Source organism: Cyanistes caeruleus, chromosome 26, assembly GCF_971803275.1.
Source record: "Cyanistes caeruleus chromosome 26, bCyaCae1.hap1.1, whole genome shotgun sequence".
NCBI lineage: Eukaryota > Metazoa > Chordata > Aves > Passeriformes > Paridae > Cyanistes > Cyanistes caeruleus.
The window spans coordinates 5,827,581-5,852,530 of record NC_141726.1 but is presented as its reverse complement, the minus strand read 5'-3'; the positions used below and the strand labels follow the sequence as shown (position 1 = coordinate 5,852,530).

Genomic DNA, 24,950 nt, shown 5'->3' with positions numbered 1-24,950 from the left:
CAGGAGCCGAGGCTGGAGCTGAGCCCTCGCAGAGGAGCCGGTTCCCAGCAGCATCCCAGGACTGCAGAGAGGGAGGAGCAGCACCAGAACCCAAAAACCCCAGGATCCACCTTCCAGCCTCGGCAGGATTCCCCCCTGCAGGGCCGGGGGTGTCCCGGGGCAGCCGGAGCCCCTCTCGGGGGAATTGCGATGGGAATGTTCCGTGGCTGCAGATGGAGCCGTGACTCAGCCCCCAGCCATCCTGCCGTGCTCACCAGCCCGAAATACCTGAACCCGGGGTCCCCCTGGCCCGGGGCGGGACTCGGCTGGCTCACCCCGCTGCAGGGGTGACCCGGGGGTCCCTGGGCAGGATGAGGTGGCCGGGGATGTGGGGCCCATGGCGGTGGCAGTTTGGTGGGTGCCACCCCTGCGTCCCAGGCAGGGTCTGGTGTAGTTTGTCCCCAGGGCAGGGGACACCGAACAGGAGGGTTTGGCAGGAACGAGCAAAGCCAGGCCGTGGTTCCATCCTCACCGGGGAGAGCAGCGGCTTTGCCGCGGCGGTTCCAGGGCTGGGAGCAGGGCGGTGCCGGACGCTGCCCACCCCAGACTCGGGGCAGTGCCCGGCTCACTCACCTGCCCACGTGCCGGGGAGCATCACCTGCAGCCCAGCTTCGGTCATGCCTTTAGAGCTCCCCAAACCGAGGCATTTCCAGGATATTCTTGTTTCTGTCTCAAAGGGTGAGTAACCTTTTTTAATGAGGGAGGACTAATGATCCCTCCAGGCCTGGGCTGTCACCACTGAGCCACTGCCAAAGCTGATGCCGTGCTGAGGCTGGAGGTGGATGGGCCCAGTGTGGCCCCCAGGATGACCTTGACCTTCCACGGGTGTGCCTCGGTATTTACACCCCTTCCGCAGCCCCCATCCGTCAGGGTCAGAGATCTGCTGCCTCTGCAGCAGGCCAGGAAACTGCCCCAGCCAGCAGCCGGGCTTTCCTGTGCCTCAGTTTCCCTCTGTGGTCCAGCACGAAGCCTGGGGTGCAGCAGGTGGCAGGAGGGGAGTGACCGAGAGCCCTTGAAAAGCCCATGAAATCACTCCCGAGTCACCGGCTCCAGGCTCAGCGGCCTCCAAGGCAGCGCTCCCAGCTTTCCCGAGAGGAGTGGCCGGAGCAGCGATGGGACAGGGTGTCCTGGAGCTGCCACCACCCGCAGCTGCGCTCAGGTGTCACCCGGGGCCCAAAAACCCAAAGCGAAGGGAGTGGCTGTGCTCCCTGCCAGGCCCAAATTAGTGGCACTGAGACGTTCATCCCCTGCCACGGCAGTAAAGGCACAAATCATGCCAAGGAAAACAGCACCTGGTGTCACCAGGAAGCCTGGGGACACACGGGTCATGCTGCCAGGGGACAGGGATGTCCCCAGCCAGTGACACCCCAGGGGAGATTCAAGGGGGGGCCACATCAGTGCTGGGGCCACGTTGCTGCTGTGTCCCTGTCCCCACAGCCTGGCGGTGCCGTGTCCCCCCCTCTCCCCTGGCAGCATTTTGCAGCAGCCGGGGCAGGTGACAGGTGCCATTCCCCAGCTCTGTGTCACCTGCACTAATGACACCCTGTGCTCCCTTTCATCTCAGGGCCTCCCGGGTGGCCCCTCTCCGGCGGCATCGCTCGTCATCCCTTCCAGGATGGGATGTGGCCGAGTCTGGGGGTCCAGGGTGGTGACACAGGGACCCCAGGCTGAGATCAGGAAGTGGCAGCAGGGTGACGCCCCTCATGCCATGCTCTGGGTGCTCACAATGCCCTTTATGCCAAACCCAACCTTGCTGTGGCCAGCACGGGGAAAACACCTCCTTGGACAAGAGCAGGCACCGCAGCAGCCGGTGGCACTGCCCAGGGACACGGGTGACCAGCGAGCACTGGTGGCACAGGGATGGGCTGTGTGGGAGTGAGCGGGGCTGGACACTGAACTCCAGTGACTGGGAGGGGTCCAGGAACTGTGTTTGCCGAGGGAGGATTTGGACACGGCCATGAAGAGGGACTCCACCTCCTAAACCCACAGCGGGCACGTGGACACGGGCATGTGCCTGGGGATGGCAGCGTGGGCGTGAGGACAGCGACGAGTGTGTGGGGACAGCAGCAGCTGTGCCTGGGACAGTGGGGGTTTGCGTGGTGATGGTGGCTTTTGCGCTTGGGGACAGCTGGGATGTGCCTGGGGACAGTTTGTGTCTGCCTGGGGACAGCTGCGGGGTGCATGGGGACAGCTCCGGGGTACATGGGGACAGCTGCGGGGTACATGGGGACAGCTCCGGGGTACATGGGGACAGCTGTGGGGTACATGGGGACAGCTCCGGGGTACATGGGGACAGCTGCGGGGTGCATGGGGACAGCTGTGGGGTACATGGGGACAGCTGCGGGGTGCATGGGGACAGCTGCGGGGTACATGGGGACAGCTGCGGGGTACATGGGGACAGCTGCGGGGTACATGGGGACAGCTGTGGGGTACATGGGGACAGCTCCAGGGTACATGGGGACAGCTCCGGGGTACATGGGGCAGCGGTGGCCGCTGCGGGCATGGAACAGGCAGAGCCCGCTCGGTGGCAGCTGCCGCGGGCACGGGGACAGGGACAGCCGGGACACGGCTGACGTGAGCACGGTGGCGGTGCCAGGGCGCTGCCGTGGGAGCGGGCGATGCCCCCACCCCGGCAGCAGCGCTCCCCCGGGGCGATGCTGGGTGACGTTGGTGGCTCCGGGAGCAGGGCTGGGTCCCTCCTGCTTGCTCAGGGAGTTTGGCACACGCCCTGTGCTTAATGCCGAGTGGGACGGAGCCGGTCCCACGCGAGTCACGGAGCTCCCGAGGTCTCTCCACCTCCAGGCTGAGGAGGCTTTCACCCACTGCCCCACTCCCGCAGCTCTTCCAGTTCCCGCAGTTCCTTCTGCCCCAGTTCCCGCAGGGACACGCGGGGCTGCCAAAGGTCCCCAGCGCCCCGAGGGGCTCAGCTCAGGTCGGGGGGGATTCCAGCTCTGCCCCCCACCCGCCCTCGCTCTTCCTCACCCCAGCGGGGGCTGCCCCCGCTCTTCCCCCTGGTCCCGGCACTGGGGTGTCCCCTCTCCTCCCCACGGTCCCGGCACTGGGGTGTCCCCTCTCCTCCCCACGGTCCCAGCACTGGGGTGTCCCCTCTCCTCCCCCTCTCCTCCCCACGGTCCCGGCACTGGGGTGTCCCCTCTCCTCCCCACGGTCCCGGCACTGGGGTGTCCCCTCTCCTCCCCACGGTCCCGGCACTGGGGTGTCCCCTCTCCTCCCCATGGCCCCAGCACTGGGGTGTCCCCTCTCCTCCCCATGGCCCCAGCACTGGGGTGTCCCCTCTCCTCCCCATGGCCCCAGCACTGGGGTGTCCCCTCTCCTCCCCACGGTCCCGGCACTGGGGTGTCCCCTCTTCTCCCCCTCTCCTCCCCATGGCCCCAGCACTGGGGTGTCCCCTCTCCTCCCCACGCACACTCCGGGGCGCGTTCCGGCCCCACCCGCGCTGGTTCCCCCTGGGGCCGGAGCAGGGTCCGTGGGGCGGCCCGGGGATGCTGCCAGCCCCAGATCCGTGGGGCAAGCGGGGTCGGGGCATCCCGAGCCGCCGTCCCCCTGCCCCTCATCCATGTCATCTCTGTCCCACCCCCTCATCTCCAAAGGGGCTCTGCCACCCTCGTGTCACCCCCAGGAGGCAGGAGCCGCCCGCGTTTCACCCCAAGACGATGATTGTTCCTTAATTGCCAACAAAACAAAGGAATAAAGGCCGGGCTGGCCCTTGCTCAGCTGGAAGGAAAGGGCCCGGGTGGCATTGGCAGCGCCGGCGGCTCTTTGGGATAATGCTCTGGTGATGGATGCTAACGAGCGGCTCGGCCAGTCCGGCCGGAGCGCTCCAGATCCTTCCACCAGGCCGAGCTTTTCCCCGGGGCCAGCGGCACCTCTGTCCCCTTCGGGCCGGGCAGCACTGGAGCCCTCCCAGCTCATCCCAGAGGGATCCGCAGCGCCTTGTCCGTGCGATCTCCGTGTCCGGACCCTGCCCCGCGCCCAGACCCCGACCAGCCCTGCCTCCCCTGAATCCCCCGGGCTGGATGGATCCTGACCCCTAAAGCCACCGGGCCCCCTCAGCCTCTTGGGAAACCCTTCCTGATCCAGCTTTTTTTGCCAGCAACATCAAAAGGGTTTTGCAATGAGAGGCAGCTGCCCAATTTTATAATCAAGTTCCTTGGAAAATCACTTTGCAGCAGGGCTCCCCTGTCCGGTGCCCCAGTTTGGAGCCTCATGGGGAGTACTCAGGAGCAGTTTTTAATCCCGATGGAGAAGCCTGGTGGAGTCACAAGGTGCCACGGGGGGAAGCCAGGGAGAAAACACCACAGCAGGAGGAGCATCCCACATGGGGACCCCAGCACAGGGGACCCAGCCCCCCTGGGAGCCCCTGTGGCTGTCAGGACATCAGGGAATGAGGGAGATTCCAGAGGAATCAGGGCTTGGGACCCCACTTCCCTTCTGTCCCCTCCAAGCCCAGCTGTGGATGCTCAATTCCCCCAGCTCCTCTTTCTGCAGCCAGCTCCAGCTTCCAGCAGCAAACCCTTGGGATGTGGCAGAGGTCTTGGCTTCCGAGACAGATTTTGCACCTTGGGAAAGCTCTGCGGTGCCTTCCCTGAGGTGGAAAGTCCCAGGGTGGATGTCTGGGAGTTTTCAGGGGAGTTCTTGCAATAAAACCCTGTGAGGGTGTAAAAATAAATCAGCACTGGCTCGTCTCCCAGCGGGGCTCGTGGCTTCTAAGGATGGATCCCAGCTCCAAGCAGGAACTGGGGAAAGGGAGTGGCCACTGCAGGTGTGGAGCTGGAGTCGTTCCATCCATCCCCGGCACCGCGGGGCACAAGCTCAGCAGGGAGGACCCTGCTGGAAACGTCTGCAGGGCCAAACGCTGCGGAGAAATGAGCACTGCAGAGGGATGGAAATCCTTGGGATCAAAGGCCAGAGGCTGGGGACACGTCTGGCCCCAGGAGGAGGAGGTGGCTCAGCTGGGAGCTGGGCCACACACGGGGATTTAGGGGCTGGGTCTGAGCTCCTGGAGCTCCATCGCCCCAGGGTGTGACCCTGCGTCTGCTGGCTGCCAGAGCCGGCACCTGGGGGCCCTGGGGACACTGTTGGCCAGGGCCTGGGGGAGCTGGAGGTGTCAGCACGGGGACACGGAGCTGTGGAGTGACAGGCCAAGGGTATCTATGGGGTGTGAGACCACAGGGCATCGCTCCAGGGAGAATCAGTGGGGCACCAGTCTGTAGAGCACCGATGGCCATCGGTGGAGCCGCAGATGACAGAGGATCCCTGGGGCACCGGGGCATAAACGGGGCAGCACTGCGGCCTCAGGTCATGGGGCAACAGTGGCATCGGTGGGATTTCAGTGCGATATCAAACGGCATCAACAGCGGATCAGAGGGAATCAGCAGGCACCAAAGGGAACCAACAGGGCACCAAAGGGCCCTGGTGTGGCAGAGTGTGGCTCGGTGGGACAGGAGGGACAGGAGGGACACCAGTGACACCGGTGACACCAGTGACACCAGGAACACCAGTGACATGAGGGACACCAGTGACACCAGTGACACCAGTAACACACCAGTGACACCAGTGACACCAGTAACACACCAGTGACACCGGTGACACCAGTGACACCAGTAACACACCAGTGACACCAGTGACAGCAGTGACACCAGTAACACACCAGTGACACCAGTGACAGCAGTGACACCAGTAACACACCAGTGACACCAGTGACACCAGTAACACACCAGTAACACACCAGTGACACCAGTGACACCAGTGACACCAGTAACACACCAGTGACACCAGTGACACCAGTGACACCAGGAACACCAGTGACATGAGGGACACCAGTGACACCGGTGACACCAGTGACACCAGTAACACACCAGTGACACCGGTGACACCAGTGACACCAGTAACACACCAGTGACACCAGTGACACCAGTGACACCAGTAACACACCAGTGACACCGGTGACACCGGTGACACCAGTAACACACCAGTAACACACCAGTGACACCGGTGACACCAGTGACACCAGTAACACACCAGTGACACCGGTGACAACGCTGGGGTCTCTCCAGCGCCCGCCAATCACGGCCGGGATTCCCGCGCGCTGAGGGGGCGGGGCTTAACTTGTCCCGCTCCACCCCTCGCCCCGCCCCTTCCCCTCATCACCGCTTCGATTGGTCCCGGCCCGGCCGCGCTCCTCCCCCTGGGCGCGGTCTCGGTCCGCGATTGGCGGGGGGCCGGGCCAATGGGGCGCGCCGCGGGTCTATATAATGCGCGGCGGGGCGCGGGCGGGCGCAGCGCTCGGCGGAGCCGGTGGCGGGCGGGGGGCGGCTGGGCCGGTTCTGTGCGAGTCCCTGCGGGCACCGACCGCGCTCCCGCCGCGCCCCGCGCAGCCGCCCCTCCCCGGCGCCACTCCGGGGGGCGATTTGGTTTTGGTTTCTTTTTGCTTTTCCCCCCCATTTTTAAGTTTTCCTCTCGCACCCGGCACTTCCGGCTGGTTTCCGGGCAGTTTCCGGGTGAGCGGCTCCTTTGGCGGCGGGGGCGATGCTGGAGGCGGCGGCGGGGGCCGCTGCGGGCGGCGCGGAGCAGCGCGGGAGCCGCTTCAGTGTCCTGACGTGGGAGCAGGTGCAGCGGCTGGACCAGATCCTGGGGGAGGCCGTGCCCATCCACGGCCGCGGCAACTTCCCCACGCTGTCGGTGCGGCCGCGCACCATCGTGCAGGTGAGCGGGGCTGCGGGGGCTGCGGGGCCCCGCCGGACTCTGCCCCGCTCCGGCGGGGCTCAGGGAGAAAATAAAAGTGCTGAGGCGGCGATAAGCGGCCCGGCGGGCCCCGGGCCAGCTCGGCCGGGCACCCTCGGCCTCCCCCCGCCGGGCCCGGGCAGCGCGGAGCCGCTGAATGGTTCGGGTCGGAAGGGCCTGCAGGGAGCGGGGAGAGCCCTGCGCTGGAGTCCCGCATGGCTCTGCACAGGACACCGCGGAAATCCCGCTGAGCGGCTCAAAGCCTTGTCCAAGCGCTGCCTGACTTGTGGCAGGTTTGGGATTCGGGAAAAGCCTCTGGTTCCAGCCCCCTGCCGCGGGCAGGGACACCTTCCCCTAGAGCAGGGTGCTCCGTGTCCTGTCCGGCCGGGCCTGCTTGCTCCAGGGGGAGTTAAAAGTTTTGGGGGGTTGGCCCCCATCATCCCGGGGGTGCTGTGTGCTCAGCCGGCCCCACTTCCCACTCCTGGGGCTGGTCCCTGCCAGCAGCCACAGCAGCAATGCTGCAGCTGAAGGACCCTCCTGAAAAACCTCCCCTCATCCCTGGAGCTGCTGCAGCTTGTGCCGTAGATCCTGCTTGGCCTCCTCCCCTGTCACCTTGTTCCTCCTCTTTTTGAGTTAATTTGTTGCCCTAAAAAGTAGTGAAATGTGTGTGGCCAGGGCAAAAGTGACTTTTTTTGGAGCTGCTTCCACGAAATGGCTTCGTGCTGGTGGACATGTTGGGCTTGTGTTGGAAGAGGCAGAGTTATTAATTCAAAGGCTGGATCAAATGTCCGTGTCCTTTGATTTCTGGGCACCTCTGGCTGAATCCTCCAGAGCTTGCCCGAGACTTTGGCTTATACACGAGCTCCTCTTAGTTTAACCATCAAGTAATAACTGTGTTTAATATTAAACTAACAATGTAGCTCGAATGAGCTGATGCATATTCATATTTGGGAGGCGACTTCATTCCTCAGTAATGACTCATCAAATGTAAAATCGGGCATGTTGGCTTCTAATTAAAAAGCCTATTCACGGCACTAAGACCCAACCGGCTTTCACAATAGCCGGGATTTTGGAGCCTCAGCTTCTTGAGAAATAGTTAAGAGTTAAGCCTGGGAGATGGAAAGGTGACATTTGAAAGGCTGGTTTGGAATTCCTCGAGTTGCTGCTGCATCTGTCAGGGGCAGAAGCGCCGAGTGCCGGTGAGAGCTGCAGGCAGGACGCTGCTCTCGGCTGGGGCTGCTCCACCAAACATCCCAGAACTGTTCCTCTGTCCCACAGGGCTGCTCCATCAAACATCCCAGAACTGTTCCTCTGTCCCACAGGGCGAGGGGCTGCTCCATCAAACATCCCAGCCCCGTTCCTCTGTCCCACAGGGCTGCTCCATCAAACATCCCAGCCCCGTTCCTCCCCATCCCACCGAGCGCTCCGCTGTCGGCACTGCCCCAGAGGATGCTGCCAGCAGCGGCTTCAAACACGGGATAACTGAGGGTTGTAATTGTGCCTGGCCAGGCTGGCAGACCCTGTGTTTAGGGCTGACTAAGCTGGAACAAGTAACCCAAAAGGCAGTTATTTATCCTGTTGTTGTTGTTGTTTGGGAGGTGGGAAGCGGCAGGTCAGGACGCAGCAGGATTTGCTCCTGCCTGGCTGTCACAGTCAATTATCCCAACCACACGGAAGGTGAGCTGCTGTTTTGGGAAGCAGGTCAGCAGCTGCCTAACCCTAGAAATATCCAACCCTCTGGGGAAAAATGCAGCCCTGAACCCACTGCCTGCAGCCAGGGGGAATGAGCTCCAGGTGAAGGTTGGTGGGTGGAAGCTCCCAGGGAATGGCAAAGTGCTCTGCTCCCTGCTCCTCTGCAGGTTGGAGGTTTCTGGGATGATTTGGGACAATGCTGACCTGAGCAATTGGGTTTTTTCCCTGTTTTCTGAATGTATCTCACACAGATGGACCTGGGGAACTTGAGTAAGCTTGGAGCTCATGGGTCTGGAATGCTGCAGGTGCTGAGCCGTGCCCAGAAAGGGGTTAAGCAGATGTTCTTTAGGGTTAGGAAATTAATCTGGAATGAGATCTGCTCCAAGCACTGGGCCCAGCTCTGCATCTAAGACTTTGTGACCTATATCTTGTGTCTGTAAACCTGAGAGCACAAAACTCTTTAACTCCATGAGCAGAGCTAGAGCCGTGCCCCGGGTGAGCGACTCCAGCTGGCACCGAGCGCCGGCCAGGAGCTGCCCTGGGTAATGTCTGCTCCCTTTGGGGGAATGGCCCTGCGTCTCTTCTGGGAGCGGGTTCATCTCCTCAAGCTATCTGCCTTGGAGAACAGATATCTGTTTAATATCTGCCTTTTCTCACTGGCTGGGCTGGTGGGGCCTGGGGCTCGGCGGTGGTGGGTGACTGTGACCCGGCATGTGACTGTCACCGCGGGCTTGGCGAGGAGCCCGGCTGCCTGTGCGGCCACAGCAGGGCTGGCTCGTGTCAGGGAGACAGGGGAGGCAGCAGCAGCAGGGAAGCTGAGCCCTTGACAGCCTCCCAGGTGTGAGAACATCGCTGGGTTTGTTCTGGGATGTGTTTGTGAAGGCAGCAGAACTCGCTGGTGGCTCTTGGCGCGGTCACTGAGGCTCTGGGATGGGATGAGGGTTTCGTGCTGCAATCCCTGACCTTTTGTGTGCTCTTCCTTCCAAACAAAACCCATGGAGGGGTATTTTTACTGCTGCTGAGACCAGAACTGCAGCGCTTCTGATGTCACCCAGAACTGCTCAGGCCCATGGCAGCCAAGAGGGTTTGACCCTTTTGATACAGCTTTGAATTGAAATTCCCATTTTGGGCAGCCAAAATGTGGAGTTTGTGGGGCCTCTCGGACTCGGGCAGGCTCACAGGGCCAAAGGGCCTGGTCAGGCTGGCTCCTGGTGATCCAGTTTGTCCATTTGTGCCCCAGCTTTGGCTCTTTCAAGCTCTTGGCTGGCTGCTTGGGACTCCCAGGAAAATGGGAAATGGCTGGAGGGGAACACAAAAGCAGGATGAGAGGTGGGAAGAGCTTCTGGAAGGTGCAAACCTTATCTTCCTGGGATCTTTGAGCTGAGTTAACTCAAATTATAAGCTGGTGTCCAGATAGTTTATTTTATGGTCTTGGGGGTTATTTTAGCCTCCTGCTCGTTAGGTAATCAGGCAGGTGATTCAGCTTCCCCGTAAATGAACAAAGCTTTGGAGGGGCTGCTGGGTGTGCCAGCACTGAGCAGGCAGCATTAAAATCACCGGAGTAACACCCGTAAGATGAAAGCTGCCTCTTGTGCTTGATAGCACGCCAAGCTCAGCACGAAGCTCTGACACACTGGAAATTGTTAGGATACACTTACCAGTTGGGACATGAACTTGCATACGCCTGGCTGGGGCTTTTGAGCTGCTCTGGCATCTTGATTTGCCTTTAATGAATCCTGACAGGCCAGAGGGATGGCTGAAGGGAGTGAGCCACGCTGGTTAAATTCAGGGCACTGCTGCAGGCTGTGCTGCCGCCTCCTGCTCGGGGTCTCTTTGGGGTCTGCTGGTCCTGGCCTGGTCACAGGAACTGGGAGGGGATGAAGAGGGCAGAGACCACCCCAAAAAACGGGGTCAGTGTGGGGAAGGCAGGGAGAGCAGACCCTGGAAGTGCTGGAAGCAGAACAGCTGATGGTGTGCAGTCAGATCTGCAATGGCAGGGAGTAAGTAAAGGAGAGCAGGACTGGGATGCTGTCCAGAGTGACCTATTTCCAGTGGATTAGCTTTTTATTTTACTGTCTTGCACTGGAGTGACCCACATAAGCTCTGGGAGTGAATCCTGCTGTCCCCAGGCTGCTCCAAGGATTCCCTCCTGCCTCTCACCGCCTCTGTCTCTGTCTCAGGTTGTCCGCAGCCGCCTGGAGAAGAAAGGCGTCGCCGTGCACAACGTCAGGCTGAACGGCTCGGCAGCCAGTCACGTCCTGCACCAGGACAGCGGCTTGGGCTACAAGGACCTGGACCTCATTTTCGGGGTGGATCTGAAGACTGAAGATGTTTTCCAGCTGGTTAAAGACGTGGTCATGGATTGCCTGCTCGACTTCCTCCCCGAAGGTGTCAGCAAGGACAAGATCACGCCCATGACGCTAAAGGAGGCCTATGTGCAGAAGCTGGTGAAGGTGTGCAACGAGACCGACCGCTGGAGCCTCATCTCGCTCTCCAACAACAGCGGCAAGAACGTGGAGCTCAAGTTCGTGGACTCTCTGCGGCGCCAGTTCGAGTTCAGCGTGGACTCCTTCCAGATCATCCTGGACTCGCTCCTGCTCTTCGGGGAGTGCTCGGAGAACCCCATGGCCGAGAACTTCCACCCCACGGTGACCGGGGAGAGCATGTACGGGGACTTCGAGGAGGCCATGGACCACCTGCGCAACCGCGTCATCGCCACCAGGAACCCCGAGGAGATCCGGGGCGGGGGGCTCCTCAAGTACTGCAACCTCCTGGTCAGGGGCTTCAAGCCCAAGTCGGAGGTGGACATGAAGGCGCTGCAGAGGTACATGTGCTCCAGGTTTTTCATAGACTTCTCCGACATCGGTGAGCAGCTGAGGAAGCTGGAGTGTTACCTCCAGAGCCACTTTGTGGGCATGGAGAGCAACAGATATGACTATTTGATGACCCTGCACAGGGTGGTCAACGAGAGCACGGTGTGCCTCATGGGACACGAGAGGAGGCAGACCCTGAACCTCATTGCCATGCTGGCCGTGAGGGTCCTGGCTGAGCAGAACATCATCCCCACCGTCACAAACGTTACCTGCTACTACCAGCCAGCCCCTTATGTCAGTGAAATAAACTTCAACTACTACGTGACCCATGTGCAGCCCTTCCTGCCTTGCAATCAGTCCTACCCCACGTGGCTGCCCTGTAACTGAGCTGGGACAAACTCCAGGGTCTGTCCTCCGAGGTATTTCCTTGCCTTGGGGGGTGGGGAGGGTGGGGAGGGGGAACGAAATAAAACCTACCAACCTTCCTAGAACTGCAACAAAAGGAAACTTCCTGGACTCCTGCTTGAGTGTCTCGTTCCTGGGGTTGCTGGGACGAGCCTTGTCTGCTGTACACTGTGATGGGAAGTGCAGTGTTCTGGAAATGACTCCTTGTGGGATTGTGGAGGCAGGGGGGTGGGTGGGGGTGTGTGAGGGGAGACTGTAGAATTACGCTAAGGTAGAGCTGCACTGCCCTGAAATGGACATGAATTGTGGTTTTTTTTAGTGCAGGAGGTGTTATGGGTGTGCAAACTTGTGGTTTCTGCCGAGAGAAGCCAGAGTGGCTAATTCCTTTGAAGGACCAAAGAATCCTGTTTAAAGTGCCTGTAACAATATAAACACAACTGTACTGTAAACCTTTATTATTTTTTGCGGGGGCTGATGGCCCAGAGCTTGAGTGGGGAATGTCTGAAGAGGAAAATGTTTCTGTGGTGGGTTGGGGAGGGTCGCAAGATCATTTCTTATCCTGGCTGAGGCCAGAGCAGGTTCTGTGTCTCTGGGGGCTTTGGGCATGTGAAGGACCAGCTGCAGCAAAGAGCTGCCCAGCTGGGGCTGCAGACCCCAGGGGGACTGGAATGTCCCCGTGGGAATGCCTGGAACTGGGAACACTGGGGAGGGGGGGAGTGCATGGTGGAAAATGCTGTGCAGAGCTTGCTGGAACAAAAGGCAGCAGGGATCTGCACATGGATTTCTTCAAGCTCCCGAGTCCACGGTGCCAAGCTGAGTTCCTAAATGATGAGGCAGATGATTTGTCCAGGAGCCTGCCCCAGGCTCCCATACCTAATCCTGTATTTTCTAGGGGAATTTGAAATGCTGCTCTTTGGAAATTTTTTTTATTATTATTTTTTTTCTGACATGCAGTGTGATTTTATTGCACAAAGCCAGGGGCCAGCTGGGCCACTGGGGAAGGTGAGGCTTGTCCTTTGAAGCACAAACCATCCAGGTCACTGGTCAGTCATTTCCAGCTGTCACTGTGTCCTCCAGGGAGGCTGACAGACCTTTCCACGCTGGAGATGATCCCTTGGGCAGGTCCTGTCTCCAGAGCAGCCTCTCCCCAGCTCTGTGCTTCCCTGGGAGCTGCTGAGAGCATTTGAAATTCCTTCTCTAGCTAGAAATGGAGCCTGGGGGAGGACGTGGAGGGTGAAGTTATAGTTGGCCTTAGGAAACAAAAAAAATGTCTTCTGAGCAGACCCTGTGGTGTTTGGAGGGTTTGGCTCTCTCAGTCCAATGTGAGTTTGGAGTTGTTGGGTGTGTGGAGCACAGGATTTTCACGGAGATGCCTGGATTGCCGTGGCCCAGCCAGCTCAGGTTTCCCTGTGCAGGCATTCCCTAGGGATGCTGCTCCAGGAGCACCACGGCTTCCTGTGCTTCCTCCGAGGCTGACATGCTCCACATCTTTACTAACTTGTGGTTTTTTGCATTTTTTTTTTTGTTGTTGTTGTTGTTTTTTGTGACAAAACTGTAATAGCCGGGCAGATTGAAATAAAGACTAGATCCTTGGAATGTGCAGAGCCAGATTGGTACCTTTTTTGGGGCAATGTGGATGGGGATGAAGGGGTGGGGGTGGCCCAGCTCTGCTCCCCCCGGGTGGGAGGAGGCCCTGACCCCAAGGTTATTGCAGGTTTTAGCTGCTCCCAGCTTTGCCAAGCCCCAGAGCCTCATCCCTGCCGTGGGAGCTCGGGATTCCTGCTTTTGGAAAAGCTGCTTTTGGAAAAGCTGCTTTTGGGAGCCCCTGTGGCACTTGCGTGGCTTGGAGGAAGAGGAGCTTTTTTTCTTGGATTTTAAGCAGAACGTAGATGCCATGTAGGATGATTTTTACAGGCTGCTCCTACCCCCAGACACACTGAACTGAGATTCCCCCTCCCCTTTGAGATGTCAATCCCCTACAGCCAACAGCTCGACAGGGTGCCCTACCCTTGAGATTGCACTTTTGCTTCATGGAGTGTGTGTGGTGGGACTCTTGTGGATGGGTTGAAGCTGAACTTTTCTAGACCTTGCAGTGATACTGTGCTGCCTCCTGTGAGGGGGCAATTGGAAGATTCCAGTAGCTTGAATGGCACTTGACTTATTTTTTTTCATTGTTTGTTTGTTTTAAATGTCTTGTTTTTTTTTTTCCTATGCCTGTATCACTTGTCATGCGATGGGCTTGACATAGACTCACTAGATTCTTTAGAATCTGTTACGAATAAATACAGTGTATTCAAATTTGTTGGATTATTTTTTATTTCCTTGTCCATCTGGGTAGTGTGAGGAGATGAGCTGACCCTGTTCCCACCCAACACCAGGCTGGGCACCTCGGAAGGGGCGAGCTGAGCTCCGGGCTCTGGATCTGCCTCAGGCCAGAGCAGCTCTGGGCTCCTGTCAGGGCTCTCCTGCAGCTGAGGGAGGTTTCTGTTTTAAACACTTGAAGCACAACCTCGCTGCTGGGCATTTCCCTGGTGCTGCTGGAGAGAGGGGGTGGCCTGAGGTCCCTGTGCTGGGGGAGACCCTCCCTGCAGGCTCTCAGGGGTGGCTGAGGCAGCTGAGCTGTGGTTCTGGTGTGCAGCTGACCCTGCAGCGTGGCTCCTGCTGGCACAGGATGGCCTGGGGAGGGTTTATCTCCAGGAAAAGCTGTGCTGCTGCTGCTGCTGGGGCCAGATTCCCGTGGGATGGCTGGCAGCGGGTGCAGCTCCTCCAGCCCTGGCTGCCCTCCAGCCTCAGATGAAGTTTCACTTCCCCCTGTCAAGCTCCAGGCAGTTCTGGTTCCACTGCAACAATGGAGCTGAAATGTGCCAGTCCCTCTTTGGGACAAACTCACTGCCTCTGTATCTCCAGATTTTTATGGTCCTGGGCCAAAGCTCCCCTCTGACAACGGGGCTGGGATGTTCTGGCTGGGCTGGCAGTGTCAGGGTCCCTGCCCTGCCTTCTGCAGGGCTCATTTCTCTCCAAAGCTGCTGGGTTTAGAGCTGTCTCCCTCTTTCTGGCACAACCCCAGCGTGATCTCCCTCCTTTCCCAAGCGTGTCCCACCGATGGGAGCAGCTCTGAAGGATCTTGGTGCCTCAGCTGTCTTTGTGTGGGTGGCTGGTCCTGCTGCTGATGTGTGGTGAATAAAGCTGCCTCTGGATTTGTGATCCTGAGCAGAGCAACAAAAGCCCTGACAGAGTTGGCTGGGCATTGTTGGAGTGGATCAGGCCATACAAAGGGATGTTGGTGGAAAGTACTCGTTGTGATCAGAAAGGAGCTATCAATGTTTACAGCCGAGACTCCCATCCCTCTTTTGTTAATTGTTAAATAAAAAAAACCCTGTATCTTTTCTCACAGCCTGTAGTGTGTCATTATTTTCCTCTTTGAGCAGAGGGGTGATGGATAAGTCAGGACGTGCCTGAGGCTCTGCTGGGTGAAATTCAGGCTCTGGTGCTGCTGCAGTGCTTCCCTCAGCCCTGGCTCTGAGGACAGACGTGGGGTGGCTGCTCTGATCCTCACCCCTGTGGTCTGGGCAGTGCCTGCTGCTGCATTGCTGCTGCATTGGTGCCCACAGCACCTCTGCACGAGGCTGCTGCTGCTGCCCCAGGCCTGCAGGAGTGCCCAGGAATGCTCAGCCCTGCTCAGATCACTCCTGGGGCTGCTGCTGCTGCTTTTACAGCTGCAGCTTTTCCTCCTGGAAGGACACCTGGCCGTGCTCCAAGCTCGCAGAAACGGCAGGAATTTGTCCTGACTCCAGCATGCCAGCAGCATCTTGCTCCAGCCGTCCCTGCTCTGCTGGCCCGGTGCCGGGGGTGGCACCAGCTCTGTGCAGGCGGCTTGCTAGACCCAGCATGGCATTTAAATTTTATTTTAATCTCTCTATTTAGCTTTTTCCTTGCAGCGTGCCAGTGTTTCTCCCTGGCTGCCTTCCTCCTCCTCCTCGTCGTCGGCGCTGGGGCAGCGTGGCTGGGAGGCAGGGAACAGCCTGGCTGTGTCCTCTTGCCATTTATAGCCTGCTCGGGGCTGCAGCAGCCGCTGCCAGCACGGGACAAACGCTCCATTGATGTGTCCCTGCCCAAGGTTCCTCGCTGCCGGGACGGGGCTGAGCCTCTGGGGCTGGCACAGCCCTGCTGGGAGCCTTGGCTGGGGCTGGGACACGTGTGGGGGCTCTGCTCTGTCTCTGACCCTCCCAGCCCATCCTGCTCGGGCCTTTCTGCTCCAAACGGGGTTTGTGCTCCTGCTGGAGCCACCCAGATCATCGAGGACACCCCCAGGAGTCCAAACTGCTCCTGACTCGGTGCCACCAGTGCCCAGCCACCCTCCGGGGGCAGAACCCCTCGTGTGTGCAGGCACAACCTTCAAAAAGATGATTTTTTTCCCCTTCTGTACATGGAATATTTGCTCTGTGTAGCTCCAAATACAGATTGCCACAGACTTTTTTGGCTGGCAGCTCCATGATTTCCCTGACGACCCCTTCCCTCACCTCTGACTCCTCGGATCCAGCCTGGAGTGAGCAGCTCAGGCATTTCAGCTCATGCAGAGCCTCTCTCCTGCTCCACAGCATTCCAGCTTCCCCCAGGCTCCCAAGGTGCCGGATCCCTGCTCTTCCCTGCTCCTTTCCCTGCAGGAACGAGCTGTTGGGCTGGAAGCTGCTGTTGGTTTGCTGCTCCCTCGGCTGGGTGGATCCCCGAGCCCGGACACACATTCCAGCTTGGAGAAACACGGTGGCTCTGACAAATCTGATTGAAATCCTCGGCCGGCATCCCGAGGTGTTCAGGGGAATGATTGACAGCCGCGGCAAAGGCGTTTCCCGAGGAAAGGAGGAAAAGAAATCAGTTGTCTCCTCACCGCAGCCCCGAGGTGTTGCACAAGGGAGCCAAGGGCAAGGACGGAGCGTCCCCGGCACATCCCAGCAGCCACACCGGGAAAACAGCGACATTCCCGGGAAAACAGCGACATTCCCGGGAAAACAGCGACATTCCCGGAAAACAGCGACATTCCCGGGGTGGAACAGGGACATTCCCGGGGTGGAACAGGGACATTCCCGGGGGACGAGGGCGGCTGGCGGGGCCGGCGGGTCGGGAGAGGCTGGAGCAGTGCCCGGGGAGGTGTGAGAGGTGTGAGATGTGTGATTTCCGTGATTTCCGTGATTTCCGTGATTTCCGTGATTTCCCTCCCCCTGCAGCTCGGTTCTGTCCCGGCTCCGCAGCCGCCCCCGTCCCTCGGCCGGCACATGGGGACAGGATGGGGACAGGACGGGGACAGCACGGGGACAGCACGGGGAAAGGATGGGGACAGCACGGGGACAGGACGGGGACAGGATGGGGACAGGACGGGGACAGGACGGGGACAGGACGGGGAAAGGATGGGGACAGGACGGGGACAGGACGGGGAAAGGATGGGGACAGGATGGGGACAGGACGGGGACAGGACGGGGAAAGGATGGGGACAGGATGGGGACAGGACGGGGACAGGATGGGGACAGGATGGGGACAGGACAGGGACAGGACGGGGACAGGACGGGGACAGGACGGGGACAGGATGGGGACAGGACGGGGACAGCACGGGGACAGCACGGGGAAAGGATGGGGACAGCACGGGGACAGCACGGGGACAGGACGGGGACAGGATGGGGACAGGATGGGGACAGGATGGGGACAGGACGGGGACGCAGCCCCGGCAGTTTGGGGTGGCTGATCCTTGCTCTCTCCAGCACCGAGGTGTGTTTACCCTCCTTATCTGGCCTTGTCCAAGGGCTCAGCCGGAGCGGTGTCACTCTGCAGGTGTCACTCTGCCTTCAAAGGGGCAGAGGCGCTCCCCGGGCTGTTTGTGTGCCCTATATTTTTGCCTTGTAATCCAAGGAGGGGTTGGAGGTACGGACACCCCTCCAGCCCTCCTCCCTTCCCCCCGCAGCCGGCGTGGCTGGAACAGCCGATTGCTGCGAGCATCCTCCAGGAATGTGCAATTACAGGTGGCTCGGGCTGAAATCCCGGCTGAATCCGCGTGCCCGTGGTGTGACTCACGGAACTCCAGCTCCCCGCTGGCTCCCGGTGCATTCCTGAAAGCCTGGACATGGTGGTTAAGCTGCCACCCACCAGGCACCCCTGCCAGATGTCACCAGAGGAGCGGGTTCAGCCTGTTTCTCCCTCTGCTCCTCCTTCCCCAGAGCCCTGACGGTGCCGAGCCGGGGCCCGGCTGCCGCCCCCCTCCACCGAGGGCTGTTCTGGCAGGGCTCGGGAGGAACCGGCCCCTCAAAAGACGCTGCTGTGCCCGGGGGGGGTTTCAGCTGAGATCAGAGCCTGAAAACCCCGAGGGGGGATGGTGGGAGGGCAGGACAGACACAGCCCTTCCCCACGGCCCTTTATTCCCCACGGCCCTTTATTCCCCACGGCCCTTTATTCCCCACGGCGGAGCTCCCAGCTGGGCTGCTCCCAGCACCAGCAGCTCCGGCTTTGGGAATGCGCCTTTCCGGAGAAGTGCGGAGCCTTTGAAGCCAAGCTGCTCATTTGGGTGCTGCTGTCGCTGCCCGGGCCGTGACGGAGGGCACCGTGAGTAAGAGCATCCTCAGCACCGCCGCTCCTCAGGGCTGAGCTCACCCGGGAGGGGCCTGGGGCCCTCCGCCCCACTAATGCCCAGGGAACGGCAGCTGACGGCGCTAATTGCCCCGTGCTGATGATTTGTTTTATCCAGGCAGGCTGGGTTACCCCACCAGCCCCGGGGCCATCCCGGCTGTGCAGAGAGCCGGGAATGCCCAGGGCACGAACAGGGCTGGGGATGGAGGGACGCAGCCCTGGGGAGGAGGATTTGGGGCTGCCGGTGGATGAGCAGCTCAGCAAGGCCGGGAAAAGGGCGTTTGCAGCCCAGAAATCCAGCAGGATTCATCCCCCAGCCCGGGCAGCAGGGGAAGGGGGATCCTGCTCAGGTGAGGCCCCACCTGCAGAGCTGCCCCGAGCCCCAAAAAACAGGAGGACGTGGAGCTGCTGGAGCCAGTCCAGAGGAGGCCATGGAGGACTCCCCTCTGCTCTGCAGCCGGGCTGGGAGAGCTGGGGGTGCTCACCTGGAGAAGAGAAGGCTCTGGGGAAACCTTAGAGATCCTTGCAGGGCCTAAAGGGGCTCCAGGAGAGCTGGAGAGGGACTGGGGACAAGGCCTGGAGGGACAGGACGCAGGGAATGGCTTCAAACTGACAGAAGGCAGGGTTAGGTTGGATATGAGGGATGAATTGTTCCCTGTGAGGGTCCCTTGGCAGCTCCCCACAGCCGGGCAGAGCCAGTGCCAGGTGCTGGCAGATGCCGGTGGGTTTTAGGGGAGGCTGCTCAGGGGTTTGGGTGCCAGGGCTGGTGTCTGTGGGCAGGCACGGAGCTGCTCTGCTCCCCGTTCAGCGGCTCCTCACTCACCATCACGTGGCTGGGAGGAAGGCTCATCCCGCAGCCGGCGCTCCCTGAACCTTGGAAAGCCGGGATTACCGGCATTATCCCGTAATTGAGGAAATCCCCTCTCATTAGCCCCGTTCCCTTCCCTCCCTGCTCGGTCCCCTGCATGGTGGGGTCAGGTGAGCCCAAAAATTCCCTTTCCCATCCCTCCGAGCCCCCCTGCACCAACAACCAACCTCAAACCAGCCCAAAAGCCAAAGCAGGAACGGGGTATTTGCGCTCAGAGGCGCTGCTGGAATTTCTCCCAGTGACTCCATGGTTTGGGCAGCTGGAGCAGGTAATAAATCCCCCTCGTCATGCCCTGTTCCTCAGGTATTTCAGGATTACATCAACCCTGGAGTCCTGTGCTTTCTCCCAGAGCAGGAGCTTGTTCATTTATGCCCGTGGCTCTGGGATTATCGGAGCCCAGGAGGGGACAGAGCGACATGAAAATGGCTTTGGGTTCGAATGTGGTTCAAATGGCTTCAAATGCAATTCCAAGGTGGGGAAATGGGTGGGTTCCTAAACCCACGAGCCACGAGTGAGTGGGAATATTGTGCTCTGCTTCACTCGGGATGGGCTTTACTCAGGTTGGCTCCAGCCAATCCTGCAGCTGTGCAAAGTCAAGTGAGGCTTTTATCTTTTAAACTGACCTTGGGGGCATTTTGCTGCCTGCTTTGAAAAGCCAGGGCAGTAGGAGGAAAATATTGTGGCTGTTTCCCCCACAGATGGATCCCTGCATGTCCCAGGCTGGGATTCACAGAATCATGAAATGGTTTGGGTTGGAAGAGACCTCAAAGACCTTTTCATTCCACCCCCTGCCGTGGGTAACCTGTGCCAGGGCCTCACCACCCTCACAGGGAGGAATTTCTTCTAAAATCCCATTTAAACCTACTCAGTGCAAAGCCATTCCCCTTTCTCCCACTTGTCTTCTTTTGCTACAGAGTTCTCAGCAGCTTCTCTTGGGTGGAAATACAGCTTCATCTTGGCTGAAATTCCAGCAGAAAGTGGGGATTTGGGTTAAAATCCTGGTCTGAAAGCAGAGCAGGTGATGGCAGCTCGGCGGGCTGAGGTTCTGGGAGCTCGTGGTGCAGCTGAGGTTTAAATTTAGGATGTTTCCAGGCTGGTGAGCAGATCTGTGGCTCAGCCTTCAGACTTTGACTCCCAGTCACTGGAAGGATTTAGGAGCTTTCGGGAAGAAGGGATGGGGAGGATCCACCCCTGTGATCCCCTCTGGAGGGCTTTGGAAGGATGAGCAGAGCTCCGTGGGGCTCACCATGGCACCGAGTGTCCTGGCAGAAACACCAGGAGCTGATCCAAAACCCTCACCAGGCTGTAGATCAAGCCTCGGCTGACCTGCAGGGCTGACAAATGGACTTTTGGGGTTTGTTTAATGTCCCCGGGGCTGGGAAAGGACGTTCCCGGCCTCGGTCCTGGCCTCCCTTTGTTCCCGGCTTGGGCACGGTAGCGCGGAGCCCCAGCAGGGGCTGTTCTGCCCCGGCCTCTCCGCCCGTTCCTCTGGCAGCTCCAGCCAAACCGCCGGATTTTGGGGCTCAGCAGGAATTGCAGGAGGCTTCGGGACTGTGCAGGAGGGGAGCTGAGGATGCAGAGCCAGCATCTCCCCGGGGGGACAGGGAGCAGAGAGGAGAGGAGCTTCCCCAGAAAAAGGCTGGAGGAGGATCCGGCCCCGGCTCTCACAAGGCTCCGTGTGCTGGGAACACCGCAAGGAGGGAACGGCTGCAGGAGGAAGCTGCTGCTGCTGCTGCGTGGGATTTGGCCGCAGCTTCTCCTCCAGGCAGCTGCTTCCCCGCTCGGAGCGGGGTTATCGGAGCAGCGATAGCACAAGGACACGCCAGGCTCCTGGGGACACGGGGACCTCGGGGACAGCCTGCTGCCTTTGCCTATCGCAAGGTAAAGCGCTGAAAACAGGCAGGGAAAATAAACCCAGGCCTCCACGTGGGAGCCCCGCTGGCATCAGCAAAACTTTCCATGGAAATCGGTGGCACTCGAGGGCAAAGCTTCACCTGCGGGACGCGCGGAGGGGACGCGCCTTGTCCCCGCACCCTCCGGCTGCTCTCGGCTCACCCCGAGGACCACAGCTTTGTTGATGGATGGGATGCTGCTTTCCCCTGGGTTTTCCTGGGATGTGGAAGGGGCGGTGTCCCGGAGCCGGGGGCCGCGGTCCCGCAGCCATCCCCGTCCCCGGCCCTGCAGTCCCTCCGTGCGGCTTTTCCTTGGCAGTCCCCGGCAGGAATGTTTCCCTCTGCAGAGCGAAAGTGGAGGCAGGAATTGCTGGAATAGCGACGGGCTGAGTAACAGCGCTAACTTTATTCTGTGAAACAAAGGGCAGCGGCCCCGCGCTGCTGCCGCTCCCGGCCGTGCGGGGCCAGGGCTGGGGAGCTTCGAGGGGACCCCGCCCCAATTCCCGTCCTGGAGACCCCCCGGGCCCGGCTCCCACCGCAACCCCCTCTGCTGCTCCCTGCGGCCAAAAGCGCATTTCCAGAAGCGAGGAGAGGTTGTAAAACAGCACAGAAAGGCTGGGCTTTCCCCCCGACGCTTCCGAGCACCTTCCCAGGGCTTTTCCCTCTGCAGGTGTATCCCAGGACTGTGGGGGCTGCGAGCCCGGTATGGGCACAGAGGAGCCCCGAGCACGCCGTGCCTGGTGCTGCAGGAGGGGCAGTGACCGCCCCTTGCCGGGGTCATTCCTCCCTGCAGGAGGAGATTCCCCGTCAGAGCGCACTGACCCCGCGGGCTGCGGCTGCTCCTGCTCGGAGATCATCCCCTGGCATCCACCCCGGGCTGCTCTTGTTCCCTGCGTTCCCTGCCTTTGGTCAGAGCAGGATCCGTCCCTGCGAGCAGCCTTGGTGCCAGGGCCGGCCTTGGCTGCAGGGCTCGGGGCAAGGCAGCGCTTTCCAAAACAAATATTTGCCCAGCGCAACAACACGTGGGAAAGAGCAGGAGGATTCGCTTCCCCGGCTCCAGGGGGAGGTTCCCAGGAGCTGGACTCGGCCGTGGGGGTTCAGCTGTGCCCTGACCTGTCACTGAGCTCAGCTGCTCGGGTTTTGAACCTCTTTATGCTCCCTGGGTTTGCATAGAACGGATTTTGGTTTGCGGCCCAAGAGGGGAATCGCTCTTGGATGGACTCAGAAAACTCCTCTGCCCGTGCAGGGGGATGGCAGCGGCTCCGGCAGCTGCCAAAGCCCGGGGGTACCTGGCGCATCCCTGCCAGGGCAGGACCCCTCGGCAGGACCCGTGTCCCGGTTGGATCCGTGTCCCGGTTGGACCCGTGTCCCAGTTGGACCCGTGTCCCGGTTGGACCCGTGTCCCGGCAGGATCCGTGTCCCGGCAGGACGCGTGTCCCGGTTGGACCCGTGTCCCGGCAGGATCCGTGTCCCGGTTGGACCCGTGTCCCGGTTGGATCCGTGTCCCGGATGGATCCGTGTCCCGGTTGGATCCGTGTCCCGGTTGGACCCGTGTCCCGGCAGGACGCGTGTCCCGGGAGGATCCGTGTCCCGGTTGGACCCGTGTCCCGGCTGTCCCCAGGGGTGCTGGCGTGTCCCCGCTCGCTGCGCCCCCCGTGCCCCGCTGGGGCTCACAAGGGTGAGCCAGGGTTTCCCCAGGGCTTCTCCTTAACGGGAGCTGCTCCCGGCCCCTCTTCCCTCCTGCTCCTCTCCATAAGAGGCGAGACGGGAGAGCCGAGAGGAGCCCGTGCCTGGCCCTGCTCCATGGATTCCTTTCCTGCGGGTCACCGCCCGATTTAGTCCCAGCGTCACCGTGCCGGGGCCGGTGGTGGGCGCGGGGCTGGCACGGCCCGGGGACATCACTGCTGGCACTCGTCGTGCCCATCGTCCCTTGGCACAGGGATGTGGTCCTTCCCTTCCTTCCCTTCCTTCCTTTCCTTTCCCAAACACCTCAAATTTTTCCCATTTTTAGCTCTTCCGAATGAACTTTGCTGGCTGAACAAAACCCACCTGCAAACAGCAGAGGGCTGGAAAAATTCGGGGCTTTTTTTTGCCTGGAGCCCTCGGCTCCCAGAGTGGGAGTGGGCGAGCTGGGGCTCGGTGGTACCCCCAGGGAAGGATGAGCACCACGCCGTGGAGCTGGGACATGTGGAAACCTGGAGCTGTCTCTGGAGGGGAAACCCCCAAAGCCCAAATCTCTCCATTCCGAGGGTTCTGCTGCTGCAGGTTTTAGGAAATCCTCACCTCCACCCCAGCACGCGGGGCCTGGGGATCTCTGGAGCCTCCCGAGGGAAGGGCTGTGAGCAGTAAATGATGCTTTTGGCAATTAATGTCGTTAAGCCTCTTAATGAACCGTGATCAGGTTACAGGGCTCCCGTCATCTCGGGCTGCTGGGGATTACAGGGACAGGAAGGAAGCTGGCAGGGAAGGGTGTCCCTGGGTGTCTGCTCTGGAAATCCCTGCTGCAGCTTGGGAGCTGGGTTTGATATCTACCTATTCCATTCCATATACCCAGTTTTATTAATTTATTATAAATTACAGATGGGCCGGGGGAATCCGTCCCAGTCCCCCAGCACGAGATGGGACAGTGAGCAAGGCAGAACCACTGCCTGGCACCTTGCCCTGTGCTGTTCACGTCATGGAGCTATTCTGGGGACAATTCCTCACTGCTCTGCCCTTCCCAGGACTTGCCAAGCCACAGATTTGGCTGCTGTGGGTGTAGGGAAACCCTGGTGCTGTAGGGAAGGGGCAAGTGCAGGTCCCAGGGGGTTTGGGAGCCGCTCTGGGGAGGAGCAGGGGGAGAATTTCCCTCTGCTGGGGACACAGGAGCCTGGGCAGGCCGGGCACGGAGCAGCCGTGGGCTTTGGGAAGGAGCAGCTGTGGCACGGGCAGAGGCGTGTGATCGGATTAGGGCAGCCAGGACTGAAAATAGAGACGCTGCTCTGTGATGGGAAACCTGGGGGTGATCCAGGCAGCCCCGGGGTGGAGGTGACAGGCAGGGATAGCTGAAGCCTGGAAAATCGTGGCTGTGCCCAGCTCCAGCCCGGCATTCCTGGAGGGAAAAAGGCATTAAGAACCCACATCCCCAAACCCACGAGTGGCAGCATTAATTACCCCGCTCCCCTTTAAGGATTCCTTTAAAAAAGGGCTGCAACACCTGGAAAAATCTTTTCTGAGCACCCAAAAGCTTGGAAAAAGGGTGTGAGGAGGGGGGTGAGGCTGACCGAGACATTTTCTTCCGTTCATCACCCAAAAGCAGAGGGGGTGGGGGGCACTGCAGCCGAGCCCCAGCTCTGCCGGGCCATGGGGGGCTCGGGGCAGGAGCCCAGGGGAGGTGACAGGGGCTGGGGCACCCTCCAGGCTCACACGGACCCCATGGCACAGCTCTGCATCCTGCTCCAGCCGTGCCCAGCTCTGCAGCATCCCCGAGCCATCCCTGCAGCCAGGCCAGGGACACGGAGCTGTCAGAGCCGGGATCTCCCCGGGATCTCCCCGGGATCGGCTCCACCGGGGCCGCCCTGGCCGGGAGCAGCCGGGCCGGGAGCAGGGGGAGCCCTGTGCCGGGCCAGGAATTAGGAACATTAACTTGCAGGGCAAAACAACCCGATTGCTGAGGTTTAACGAGATCAGTGACTTAAAGAGCTCTAGAGGGGAAGAGAGAAGTGGACCAAGAGGAGCTTAACACAGCAAGGCGAGCCCAGAGCATCCAGGTGCCGTGGGAATGGGCTTGTGAGCCCCCCAGAGCACAGCGAGACCCCTGGAGCTCCGGGGCAGCATCCCCCACCTGGCAGGCGCGGGGGCAGAACATAAAATGTGGATTTATGGCATTTCTCAGCTCCCCTGACCTGGGAT

General features: G+C 60.3%; 1 protein-coding gene across 1 annotated transcript; it reads left to right on the top strand.

Moving 5' to 3' along the window:
- Nucleotides 1–6,331: 6,331 nt before the first annotated feature.
- Nucleotides 6,332–13,988, top strand: TENT5B (terminal nucleotidyltransferase 5B). Its single transcript, XM_086863394.1, has 2 exons — nt 6,332–6,762; nt 10,653–13,988. The coding sequence occupies exons 1-2, from the start codon at nt 6,586–6,588 to the stop codon at nt 11,670–11,672; spliced, it is 1,197 nt and encodes a 398-aa protein (XP_086719520.1). The 5' UTR covers nt 6,332–6,585; the 3' UTR covers nt 11,673–13,988.
- The last annotated feature ends 10,962 nt before the right edge of the window (nt 13,989–24,950 follow it).